Raw genomic sequence first — 13,167 nt, forward strand, 5'->3', positions numbered from 1 at the left:
GGCTCTTTGTAACTGATTTTTATGCCTCTCAGCAGGTGGTACATTGTGTTTTTGGGTTGTCCATCCCATTCTTGTGAACACAATGTCTCAAAAACGTCTTGAGAGAATTCTTAAAATTCTTAAAATTTGACACAAACGTTCACTTGGATTCAAGGATAAACTGATAAAATTTTGGTGGGCATATGTCAGGGGTCAACGTCACTGTGACCTCATCCATCCCATTTTCATGAACACAATATCTCAAAAACATCTTAAGGGAATTTCTTCAAATTTGACACCAACGTCCACTTGGACTCAACAATGAACTGATTAGATTTTGGTTGTCATACGTCAAAGGGTCAAGGTCACTGTGACCTCGTCTGTCCCATTCTCGTGAACGCAATATCTCAAGAACACTCTGAGGGATTTTTTTTTTTTCTAATTTGACACAAACGTCCACTTGGATTCAGCAATGAACTGATTAGATTTTGGTGGTCGTACGTCAAAGGTCAAGGTCACTGTGACCTCGTCTGTCTCATTCTTGTGAACGCAATATCTCAAACACCTTGAGGGAATGGCCTCAAATTTGGCACAAATGTCCACTGGAACTCAAGAATAAACTGAGGAGAATGTGGTGGTCGAAGGTCAAAGGTCAAGGTCATGTGTGACCATAACTAACTTTTCTGGCCATTATTCAGCGGCATAACTCGGGAACAGATACTGAATTGGTGACACTAATCTCGGGTGGCCATCTTTAAATGATGCTGGTTGTATAGATCTTCTGTACTTCTGTATCCATGTTTTCACTGATAATGGAGGCCTACAACTGAGAAACCGTCTTTATATTTTTTTTCAAGGTTTTCCCATTTTTTGCCTCAAATTTCCCGTTTGTTTCTTTAGGAGATTTTCCTACACAACGGGGTTTCTCAACGCTCTGTGGCCTGTTTTTCGATCCCAGAGTCCCTCATTCCTCAAGTTTGAGAAATTCTGTTTAACTGTTTTCTTCCAGTCGCATTGTTTAGTTTAATTATTTTCTGTATTGGTTTTATTCTTTCACCTTTAGTCGGTTTCAGTCAAAGGTTTGCTGCTCTCTCTTCCGAGCAGTCTCCATCATTCTCTGCTGCTATTAAGCATCTTTCTCCCCTCTCCTCCTCCTCCTCCTCCTGCCTCCTGCCTCCTGCCTCCCTCTCTTTCTCCCCTGCCCCAGGGGTCTCTCTGTGCAGTTAAGTGGCGGAGGCATAGAGAGTTAGTGAGGCAGTTAAAAGGATGATCTAGAGGCCATTCTGTGGCACTCACCCTCTCATTTACCCTGTTAGCTCTCAACAGCCTGGGAGCCTCCACCAACATTAGCCCCATTCCCTAAAAGGCGTATAATTCTAATGCATCTGTGTGAGTGTGTGTGTGTGTAACGTGTGTGTTCACTTTGAGTGTTTGCGTTCTCATCCCAGCCTTCTACCAACAACAGTAAGAACAGTATAGTGAGCGCCATCAATGCCCTGAAAGACACCAACATGGCAACCAACGCCCAGATGGTACAGTAGGCCGCCGCTGTGTCGGTTCCCGCCTCTTAACCCCCCCCGCCCTCCCCTCCCCCCCAGTAGTTGCATAGTAGCCCGTTGTGCCTCACCCTCCATCGTCATAGTCGCTGCTTGTCATCCTTCATCTACCAGCCAGGAGGTGTTGCACCGTAACATCCCCTGTCCCAGCAGTACCCATCCTCCATTTCACTCCCCAAGGTGCACATATGTTTCTGAATTATAATTCTGTCAAACTTTTTGGAAATGATTAAAAATGCTCATCATTTCTTAAATCTCAGGCTGCACATGTGCACCTTTTAGACCTTTAAGGAGCATGAACTTAAAGGGACAGTTCACTGCAAAATCAAAAATGTATATATTTTCCTCTCTTACCTGTAGTGCTGTTTATTAATCTAGATAGTTTTGGTGTGAGTTGCTGAGTGTTGGAGATATCAGCCGTAGAGATGTCTGCCTTCTCTCAAATATAATAGAACTAGATGGCACTCTCTTGTGGTGCTCAAAGTGCCAAAAACCACATTTGAAAAACTCATCAGCAGAATCTGTTTCCAGAAATTACGATCAAGATAATCCACAGACCTTGTTGTGAGCAGTTTCATGCAGGAACTATTTTCTGTCTGCCAAATCACACCTTAGACTGTATATTAAGATGGACAACACATCTCCACTTAGTCCCATTGAACCAAAATTTATTTTTGTAGCATTGTTTATTATTATTTTTTAATTAATCAATTTATCAAAGAATTGTATAATCACACCCATCCGGATGTTCATTCTCGTGAACACAATATCTAAACGTCTCGAGAGAATTTCTTCAAATTTGACTCAAACGTCCACTAGACTCAGTGATGAACTGATGGGATTGTGGTGGGCATACGTCAAAGGTCATAGTCACTGTGACCTTGTCTGTCCCATTCTCTTCACCACAATATCTCAAGAATGTCTCGCGGGAAATTCTTCAAATTTGACACAAACATCCACTTGGACTCAACCATGAACTGATTAGATTTTGGTGGTCAGATGTCTAAGGTCAAGGTCACTGTGACCTCATCTCTCATTCTTGTGAATGCAGTATCTCAAACACTTTGAGGGAATGCCCTCAAATTTAGCACAAACGTCCACTGGGACTCAAGAATAAACTGATGAGAATGTGGTGGTCGAGGGTCAAAGGTCAAGGCCATGTGTGACCAAAACTATGACAGATTTTCACTCAAATGTTTAATAGGATAAAATGATGAAGTGATGATATTTTATATCCAAAAGGTCAAATGTCAATTTCACTGTGACATCATAATGTTCTAAAAAGATACAAAACTTTTCTGGCCATTATTCAACGCCATAGCTCAGGAACAGATACCGAATTTGTGACACTAATCTCAGGTGGCCATCTTGAAACGGTGCTGGTTGTATAGATCTTCTGTACTTTTGTATTTTTTCATAGATATGCATGTTTTCATAGATAATGGAGGCCTACAACTGAGAAACTGTCACTATAGAAAAGTCAATTTTCTCCAATTTTAGAAAAAGACACAAAACCCTCTAACCACATGGAAGTAGTTGGAAGATTAGGAAACTTCCAGTCTATTACAAATGTATTTTTTGCCGCTTTGAGCACCACAAGCAGAGTGCCATCTAGTTCCATTATATTTGAGAGAAGGCAGACATCTCTACGGCCGATATCTCCAACACTCAGCAACTCACACCATAACAATCTAGACTGATAAACAGCACTACAGGTAAGAGGAATAAAATATAAATGTTTGATTTGGGGGTGAACTGTCCCCTTTACCATGATTATATGCCTCTGAAGTGTCAGCACAGAGAACTATAGAGTCCTGGTTTAGCTGATATCTAAGAATAATGTAGTCTCATCCTTTAATGGCCTCTGTGTTATTCACTTTTTTCCCATGCATAACCAGCTCTCCCTCAACTTTCTCACTAAAGCCAACACCGCCTTGCAACCATCAACCCTAACATCCAACCATCTCTCTGAATCTAACCCATCTTGCCACCATTAATGTCCCCAGTGACATCCTTACCATACTACCAAACTATTATCATCGTGCTTTCATGCAGCGTTAGCATGTGGTGATTTTAAGACGCTTTACTAGCATGCACTGCGTATTACATCTTGTACCAGTTTGGTTACATAATAACACTGTGTGGGGTGGTAAGGTAGTGCTTCTCAACTGGTGGTGCAGGATCCCAGTTTGGCCTGGGCAATGATATGACTGGAATCAATATCAGTATATTAATTAGAATATTTTTACAGTCGATTTTTGTTAAGTAAAATCACATATACACTATTGATTATTGATGTTACATCCAGATATCTGTGTTCCACTTTTATGTATGACATCAGGTAACACCAGGGCTGAAGCAGTGAATTGATAAGTCAATGCTCTTAAACATTTATCAGCGACTACTCTTATTATCGATTAACTGTTTAACTCAGATTAATCAAGGAACTCATCCCATCCATTCTCTGGTTGCAGCGTCTCTCTCGTGAGGATTTGCTGCTTCTCCTTTATTTTTGTGTACTTTCAAACTGAATATCAAGAAAACAGGACATTTGAAGAAGTCACTTAGGACTTGAGGAATTGTTAAAAAAAAGTGAATTTGCACTGTTTTTCTGGATTTTTGTAAACCAAGGGATTTATTGTGAAAAACATAAGATTAATTGATGATTGAAGTATGTATTTGTTGAAGCCCACGATAAAACTTTTCACATGTAAAACTGTAAACTATTTTCTTAGCTTTTAATTTCATTTTCTTCATAATTTTTAGAATTTAGCTCAGAGAAGTTTGTGATATTAAAGCCAAGTATGATACCATGACAATGCAATTTCTGTGAAAGTGAGTCAGCAGAAAATTAATCTGCAACCATCTTTATAAAAAAAAAAAAAAGTGTGAATCGCTCAGATTAAAGAAGCTATTCAAATATGTTAACTCAGATTTTGGGCAATTCTGATGAGTATTTGTCATTATTTTTCCTATTATATAAACCAAACTAATTATCAGTTAAGCCCTATTTGCATGGGATTAGTATTACCTGGGGACTGTTGGTAATTTATAATATTCGCAGAGGTTTCCTGTGATCTTACTCCTGTGTGAATCTGCCATGTTTGTAATTCGTCAAGTAAAGATTCCACCACAAATTACCAAAACACAATTGTCAAACACAGAGGTCACATAATAATATCAGTGCCGTGCTAACCGGCATCTCGGTGATTTCGGGTTTTATTTTCTGTCTTCTCCGCACTTTTCTGCCTCTTTCCTGGACGAGAATTATAGGCGCTGTGTTAGCAAGTACAAGTGAAAGTTTTTGACAGCATTTTGGGTACAGGAGGCTCTTCTCGCTACACAGCACGGAGGAAAAAAAGTCAGCTCAAATTCATCAGAAGAGCAGGTAGTGCTGCGCAATGTTTCTGAGTTACAATTTACTGCGCAGTGCACACACATAGAGGATAATGTCAGTAAATCTTTGTAAAATGCAGACTTTGCTTATTTTGTGCAACGCCACATGAAACGCAGTCGTGGGGGGGTCATTTCTAAATCACATGAGGTCCCCACTAAAATAATTGGTAGATTAGTTGCAGCCCTAAATGATAGTTTTGAATCATCTCTTAGTCGTGAGTGCTCTTGACAGTTTTAGAGTCATAACAGCTACTATAAGAGGAGGTGTAGTGTTATGTTACGACCCCATGGCTGAGTTAGACTATGGGCCCAGTTTGAACCCAGTTGAGAGGCACTGGTTCAGGATTCTGATGTGTTGGACTAACTATCCCGTTCTGCATCGCAGGAATCTCAAAGCACAGTGGTGCACAACCCTCCTGATGGAGTCAAGGTGAGATGTGTGTGTCTGTCTGAAAGCATCACCCAGCCGCTCCGCTCTCAGGCCTGTTGGACCTTTTAAAGCTGGCTGTGTTAATTTCAGTATCTCTGTGTTCGTCTCTCTGCACTCCAGGGATCAACGGAGAGCAACGCCACCAACGACGAGGAGGAAATGAAAGGTAGGAAAGGTACTCAGATGTTTTATTCCCCTTTTCCTGTTCTTATCCACTCTCTCTTTCTCTGTCTCCCATCTAGTGAAGTGTGTGTATTTGACTGTAGTGGCTGGCAGGTGTGCTGAGATGCGACACGTGTCTCTCACACTCTCGACTGTCTGCCCGCGGCATGTGTATGTATGTATTTATCGTATGTCTGGCTGCGTTTTGTGTGTGTGTTCTAGCGGACAGTTCGGCGCAGAGCAGCGCCACAGAGGAGATGCCCCCACTTCTGCCCTCACCTCAAAGCTCACCTGCCAGTAAGTTTATCCATGGCGACCACAAGCTGTACGGTCGCCACTGGCAAGGACCTAACACCCCTCCCCCCACACGCACACCCCCCACTCCCACCCTGGCTTCTTGTAGTCACTGGCAGCCTTACATCTTTGAGCCCCCTCACTCTGATCCACCAAGCTTTTTTTGAGGGTTCCCACTGGTTTTGGTATTTATGGATTATTGTTGATTTTTTTTGTTATGTATTTTAATTTTATATACTCCAGGAAATTCTTACAGGAAACTTGGGGAACATTGTAGAAATTTAAGCAGATTGATAGTGGGATTTTGAGTTGATATATGTAGTTTAAGTATAGTTTCAGTTTATTACAACTTGGAATTCATTTTGTAATAAAATTGCCCCCTCCCCCGCTCATTACACTTTACCTGCTCTCTGGGTGAGATGGGTGAGTAATCCGACGTCACGTCAACCCGAAACACGTTGCATCATTATTATGTCAAAACGACAAAGCTCTCTGGTGCTCGCTACCACTGCACGACAGAGAGGAGTGTATGTGGAGAGAAGGAACATGAAAACAACAACAAATCCGTGTTGAAATCGGCAGGAAGAGAGCTAGTTATTGTTACCTCTGAGCAGCCGGTGACTGCAAGAAACAGCTCACGGAGGTTGCGTTGATTTACACTGTGAAGTGTTCAAGCTCTGTTCAGCTCTATTGAGAATCACCCAGGGCACTATATATACACTTACAATGATAATCCAGAAGAAATGAAAAGCATGTGCACATGAAAATGTGGACTGCATGTAAATGTAGTTAGTGTTAAAAGACTGATGGAATTAGAAAACATAATGTTTAACTAAATTAAGCAGGATGAGAATTAACAGGATCATTTTAGCATGACAGCATCATGTTAGCATGGATTAGTTAACCACATTTGAAGTACAGGACCAATATCAGCCAAACTTATTTGGAAGAGAATCATTGTGTACAAGTCATTGTATGGTCAGTGTCAGAACCCATCAACTATCATCTGACGACGATAAAGCCTCCGGCGGTGAGGGCCAATATTTCGGGCTGAGCCAAGACTTCTTCCTCTGTGTGCTGATCATTTCGGCTGATCTTGATGAACAGGTATCTGCACATGAATGCAGATAAATTAGAAAACAAAAAGCGAATTTAATGCGTTGCCATTTAAACGTGATAGCTCAGTACTACTCACACTGGAATTCCACTGGATGTGTGTCCGTTGCGGAACGGCAGCGCTGGTAATCTGCTGCGTGCTCTGCCGTCTGTCAACACCCACAGACTGCGTTTGCTGTGCGGAGCGGTGCAGCTCCGCCGGACAGCGGGAGTCACGAGGACCCATGAGATCTCGCGAATTCACGCATAATTGTACGATATAACCAGATGAAGTTTCTGTTAACAGAACCACAAAACCAGAGGAGTAGTAGGAAGGTCATCTCGTTGCACCTCCATGATTAACATCTCCTCGTCCACGGTGTCAACGGGGTGAAATGATGTCTGAAAACCTCTGACTGGTTGACTTCAGGCCTGCCTCCGCCCATTATGATGTTTTCAAGGTGTAGTGCAGGGAAATATGATCCGCCGTGAACACTGTATTTTATTTTGAAAATTAACCAGATGTTTTATTTTGTTTCTGTGCACGACTTCCTGCCCCGCACGATCTGCTCTGTGCTGAATTGCTGCGTTGTGCTCCGGCGTCCGGCAAAAATAGAAGTCCCGCGTATCTGTTGTGGAGGGCTCTGGAGCACCGCAGCTGAGATGGAGCCGGAACGCAGCACAGCCGCAGCTGGTGGAAGCACACACATTGACCAGAATTGAAACCTATCGGCTCCACTGCCGTTCCGGAGTGCAGACGCGACCAACACGCATCTGGTGGAATTTGGGGGTCAGGCTACAAAAGGACCAAAAACGGAAACTTGTTCCATTACCGAAATCTTGTCCTGTCGCCTGTAGATTCTACAAACATGCGCAGACTTTTGTTTATAGAGATGATTGTACTGTAAAAGGAGGCCAGGGACAAATGTTGCACCAAAATCTGAAACGGCAGCTCGCCTTAATGAATGTAACTGATGGTGAAAACAGAATTTGGATCAGTCACATTCTTTGATCTTCAGCTACTGTGAGTACACTGTTATCAAAACCAACAAGCCAACTACAAAAACAAGACCCAAATTGTAATAAACTGGAACATTCCTTGAGCAGGGGTGCATTACCAGACTGCATTTTACAACTTGTTTTATACACTGATTGCAGATGGTCATTTCCTGCTGTGTATATCCATTAATACTGTAGTACATTGTGTGCTCTCTTCTTAAGAGCACTTGAACTTCCTCACCACCTGGACTTAACTTCACCGTGCTTGGAACTAACTTTTGAAATAAAATCAGCAGGGACTAATTTTATAGGACGCACAGGCACTTTGACCTAATTATAGAAAGTCATGAACAAAAGTCGAGGAATTTTTCATCAGCGCCACTGTGGGAACCCTGAAATCTGTGTGTGTGTGAGTGCGTGTGTGTTTTTCTTGGTGATCACTGCATCTATCCCCCTGTCCTCCTAATGTGATGGCTCCAGCTGGAGAAAGCCTTGCTTACTTTGCAGCTGTGTGTCCTAAACCAGCCTCCCAGTCTGACAGGCTCGTCCCGCTGCCTGTCTGACTTTACTGGAACCACGCACACCGTCAGGTTCCTCCTTGTCCTCACATTTTCTCCTTCATTCCTCCTCCTGCTCTGATGCTCTGTTCTCTGTTATGTCCTTTAATCTCCTCTCTAATTTATTCTCCATGTCTGTCTAATACACCATTCTTCTCTGCGTCGTTATCTCACCTCTTTACTCTAATCTCTCCTCTCGTCTCTTGACCTCCTGCTCTCGTCAGACACACCTGCACTAAAAGGACAGTCTGATCTCTCCTCCTCCTCTTTACTCCTCTCCTGTGTCCTTCCTCCACTCCCACCGTCCTTCCTGAACATGCTAAGTTCCCCCACAGGCATAACATGAGCTAATAACAAACAATGGCTTCGATCCTCTCTCTTTGTCTCCGCTGGGCGCTGCAGCTCATCAGACGAGGCTTTGTTAATGTATACCAGCATTAAGAGTGAAGTTGATGTGAGCAGAGCAGGCAGTTAAACGACTTCCACGTCACACAGCATCACAGCCAGAGCTGTACTGATCCCGCTTCTAGCTGCCATCTTGTCCTCGTGTTACCCATCTGCATGCCTGTCATAAACCCACACTAACTCTCAGTGTTTACTCATCACTAATTTTACTGAGCACTAACCTACGTCAGCTTTGTGTCTTGTTCAGTTTTGTCACTTAACTGCATGATCTGTGTGTGTGTGTGTGTGTGTGTGCGCATGTTATGTGTGCGGGAGATCACATGTACGTTTTTTTCGTCATCTTGTCATCCATCCATGTGTTTTTGTGTTTGTTGACCATCCGTTGTGTGTTTCAGTTCCGCCGCATGACGTAAAGCGCATGGCATGGAACAGCACGGGCAACAGCTCCTGCCCTGACTCTGAGCTCTCACAGTCCTCCATGCCTGCCGCTCCGCTAGGGAGCAACACTGTCGCTGCTATAAGCAACACTAAGCAGAGTAAGAAACACAGTCTTGACTAACTGACCTCAGCTTTCCTTGCTGTCTACTCACCTGTAGTGGTTGCACGGGCAAAAAAAACCCAACTTACATCTCTTAAATGGCAACTTTTTCAGGAATGAGGGAAACAGCCTGCAGCTCAAGTACATCATAACAAGTCATTTAGTCAGGTGTTAACAACAGTTTGGATTTTTTTGAAGTCGGATTGTATGAGGTACTTATCCATAGTCAGTGTGTTACCTACAGTAGATGGCAGTCAGCATGCCCCCAGTTTGGAGAAGCAGGCAGGAGTACCGCCACGGAAGCTAAGTAATGTACTACTGACGGGGGCGGCAGCAAAACATGTTTTAGCCAACTGAAAAAATCAATATCATTTTAAGTGTATGCCACATTAAGACTATTTTCAATGCTTTACCCTACCAACAGACAGCCCTTTCCCACAGGGGAACGGAACTGAAAGTAAAACTTATCTCTGCGCTCTTTAAAGCCAGACTCCATTGACAGAAACAGTCAAATTTCAAATTTCACACCGTCATTTGGTTCGGTTCACTTTCACACTGCACTTTTTAAAGAGGACCAAACTGCCTGGACAACATCAGGCAGTTACAACATCTGCTTGTTTGGGGGCAGTACTGCCCGAAACGACCACTGACCAAGAGGAAAAAAAGCATGAGGAAGAAGAAAACCCGCTTCATTGATTGGCCAGGAGCGAAAACGTAAATCTATCCCCTTCAGCCGGCAGCCAGCTACCGCGATATACAGTCCTCTGACCATGTATCAATAAGCGCTGGCACGTCCTCACAGCTCCATGTCTGCCCACGAGACATTTTCCAACTTTTTATTTTTTTACCTCTGCTTCTCCTGGTTCGTGCTGTTGGCTTTGTTTTTTTCTACCCAAAATGCACTGCACTCTACGTCACTTCCTCCCTTTGGTTCGCTGGATAGGCCATTTGCATTTCCCACTGTAAGCGAACCGCACCAGGGTTCACTTGCAAGTGAACCGAGACCCCCAGTTTTCAAGTGGACGAGGGTTCGCTCGTTTGGTCCGCACCAGAGTTCGAATGAGCGTTCACATCACTCCAAACGAACCGAACTATCCGTGGAAGCGGACCAGGGCTTGTTTAAAGCGGACCAAATAGCGCCAGTGTGAATGCGTCCTTATTGTGTGATTTTGGTGAATCCAAAAAAAACCCCAAACAGACAAACTAAAATACGTTTTGCTGCCGCCCCCGTCCACAGCAGTATATTGTTTAGCTTCCGTGTCCATGTACTCCTCCGAACTTGGAGCATGCCGACCAGCATCTCAGTAGGTAATACCCTGACTGTGGGTAAGCACCTCATACAACCCCACTACAAAAAAATCTGAATTATCCCTTTGAATCTGAACAATCACAGAACGTGTTACGTCTTCCTTGTCCACTTTCTCCTGTTTTAAGACTTGAAACAAGGCGAGTAACTCCACATGTATCAGATCAGCATCTGTTGGTTAGATACATGTTCAGGTCTTGAAAGAGGACGTTTATACTGGCTTCAAAATAAGCATTATCACTTGACTTCAGATGACTTGTTGAAGAATAAGACTGGTGTCCTTCAGTGTATTCTCATGGTTCCATCAAAGACCAAAACCAACAATGTTTAAGATGGTTCCTCAATACTTTTTGACTTCCCTATTCTGTCTGTGATATGACACAACAGTGACGATGTAAATCTTTAATGTGAGTCACAGATACATGAAAAAGCAAAATAATGTCCAACAGCTGGGCACTGTAGTTTTTCCAGACAACGATTCTTAAGTAGTAATAAACTGAGGATTTTTGGGGGACTACTTTGAGCTGCGGATTAATACATATTTGTCACCTAACTGTCTATTTAAAGAGACAGTATGCCAGAAAATCAGTTATATATATTTATCCTCTTTACTGTAGTGCTGTTTATCAGTCTAGATTATAGAGAATATAATGGAACTAGATGACACTCAGCTTGTGGTGAAAAACTTGATCTGTAATGTCTCTTTCCAGACATCATGACCCGGTTAATGAAGGTAATCCAGAGACTTTGTTGTGAGGCAGGTTCATGTAGCAACTGTTTGCTTTATACCAAACTACACCTGCCAACCGTAGAAGGAAGCGTGCATCTACTGCTAGCTCACCTAGCACCACTGAGCTAGCTAACTTTACGGCTCAACCATGGACAACATGAATAAGCCCTGATCACACAGGATGCGTTTAGCAGCTGGAGGCACTTTTTGTAATTATTTTTAATGAGAATGAAGCTGTTTTTTGCGTTGCGATGTGCCTTGCGTTTCTGCTCTACCTCCTTGAATTGAAAAGACTTAAACTCAGAGCAGAAAAATGCCTCATGTCATCTCCTCCTTTTCCCCATTGTCCAATCAGATGATTTGAGAGGCTTCTGTGGTGGTCACAACACCAAGTTTACAGTTGGTAAACAATGGAGGAGAAACTGGTGGTAGTGGTTGCTGGATACCCAGAGCTATACGGCCTGATGATAGACAGCAGGTTGTCAAACTGCCCCTGAGTCATCCTAAAATATGCCTGGAAACAGCCATCATGGAGGAGAAGCTCCTGAACCAACTGGTGGTACTCCCCATGATCCACCCTCTTTTTTAGGGTCTCATGTACCCACACAGATCTCTGTTTCCCTGTGCCCAACAAACTATTTACTGACAGTCTCTCACCCTCAACCAGAGCTACAGCAAGTTAGCCTGGTGAAACCATCCTAATCTCACAAGCTCATATTCTATTTCGCTCCGCAGATCAGTCTGGCCATGCAGTCATAAAGGCGCATTCTGGCATCGGTTAAAGCTATCACAACCGTTTATTACTTTGGGGCGGGTTATTTGAAATCACGTCATCAGAATAGGAGGGACAAGGAGCGGAGTGAATGCATTTCGTAAACAACCAACATGGCTACTGATTTTGAAACTGCGATGGTAAATGTGTCGAACGAACTGGAATGTACATTTTCTTTAAAAGCAGAACAAACGGCTGCACTGAAAGCTTTCATTGAAAAAAAGGATGTGTGTGCCGTCCTTCCTACAGGGTTTGGTAACAGTTTAATTTACCAACTGGCTCCGTTGATCGGGAAAAAGATGGGACTCAGTGAAAACCCAGTGGCTATTGTTGTTTCTCTGCTAGTTGCTCTCATGGAGGAGCAGGTCAGGGAGGCGACCAAGCTTGGAATCACAGCCATGCAACTCGGAGTCCACAGTGAGGAGGAAATCCGCAAAGACGGCAACACTCTTTCCCAGACATCATCACAGCTCATCTCCGCTGCAGCTTGCTGGTCTGTTTACAGTGGCGTTGTGCTAGCCTACGTCACATGTTGCTTTTACTTTGATTGTTTTTCCGTCTGTCCAGTTGCGCGAAGGGGCACTTTGAGTGACAGCTGTTGATACCGCCCCTCGGGAATAGAGGAAATGTACGCTCTGTGTCCAGACCCATTTGGGTTTTGCGAATTGGTTCTGGCAATGCCAGGTTAACAGCAAGTACCCTCTGCCTCAACATTTTAGGAACTAGATACTAATTATTGTCAAATAAATAAACAGTACACAGATTACACAGGAATGTCAGTAGGTGATGGGGTGGTTGCCTGGCAACAATAAAAAGGCGCAGCAAGTGTCCGTTTTTTTTTACTAGTTGTATTTCATGCTGTCATGAGCACAAGTCACTGGTCCATGAGTAGATGTCCACTTCCTCCTGTGCAGTCATACGGTTAGCAGGTGTAGTTTAGGAGAAAGA

The 13,167-nt window shown here is 43.3% G+C and overlaps 1 protein-coding gene across 14 annotated transcripts in view; it reads left to right on the plus strand.

The window, feature by feature from the left end:
• LOC125881099 (calcium/calmodulin-dependent protein kinase type II subunit gamma-like) overlaps nucleotides 1-13,167 on the plus strand; it is a 62,461-nt gene that overhangs the window by 41,589 nt on the left and 7,705 nt on the right. For 2 of the 14 annotated variants that reach the window (XM_049564077.1, XM_049564079.1), the window contains 5 exons: nucleotides 1,428-1,511; nucleotides 5,317-5,361; nucleotides 5,482-5,536; nucleotides 5,746-5,820; nucleotides 9,269-9,409. In XM_049564077.1, the coding sequence (XP_049420034.1) occupies nucleotides 1,428-1,511; nucleotides 5,317-5,361; nucleotides 5,482-5,536; nucleotides 5,746-5,820; nucleotides 9,269-9,409 (400 nt within the window). The remainder of the gene's footprint in view (nucleotides 1-1,427; nucleotides 1,512-5,316; nucleotides 5,362-5,481; nucleotides 5,537-5,745; nucleotides 5,821-9,268; nucleotides 9,410-13,167) is intronic. The other 12 variants (XM_049564080.1, XM_049564083.1, XM_049564087.1 and 9 more) reach the window with 9 other exon arrangements.

This window comes from Epinephelus fuscoguttatus, linkage group LG20 (assembly GCF_011397635.1).
Source record: "Epinephelus fuscoguttatus linkage group LG20, E.fuscoguttatus.final_Chr_v1".
Classification (NCBI taxonomy): Eukaryota; Metazoa; Chordata; class Actinopteri; order Perciformes; family Serranidae; genus Epinephelus; species Epinephelus fuscoguttatus.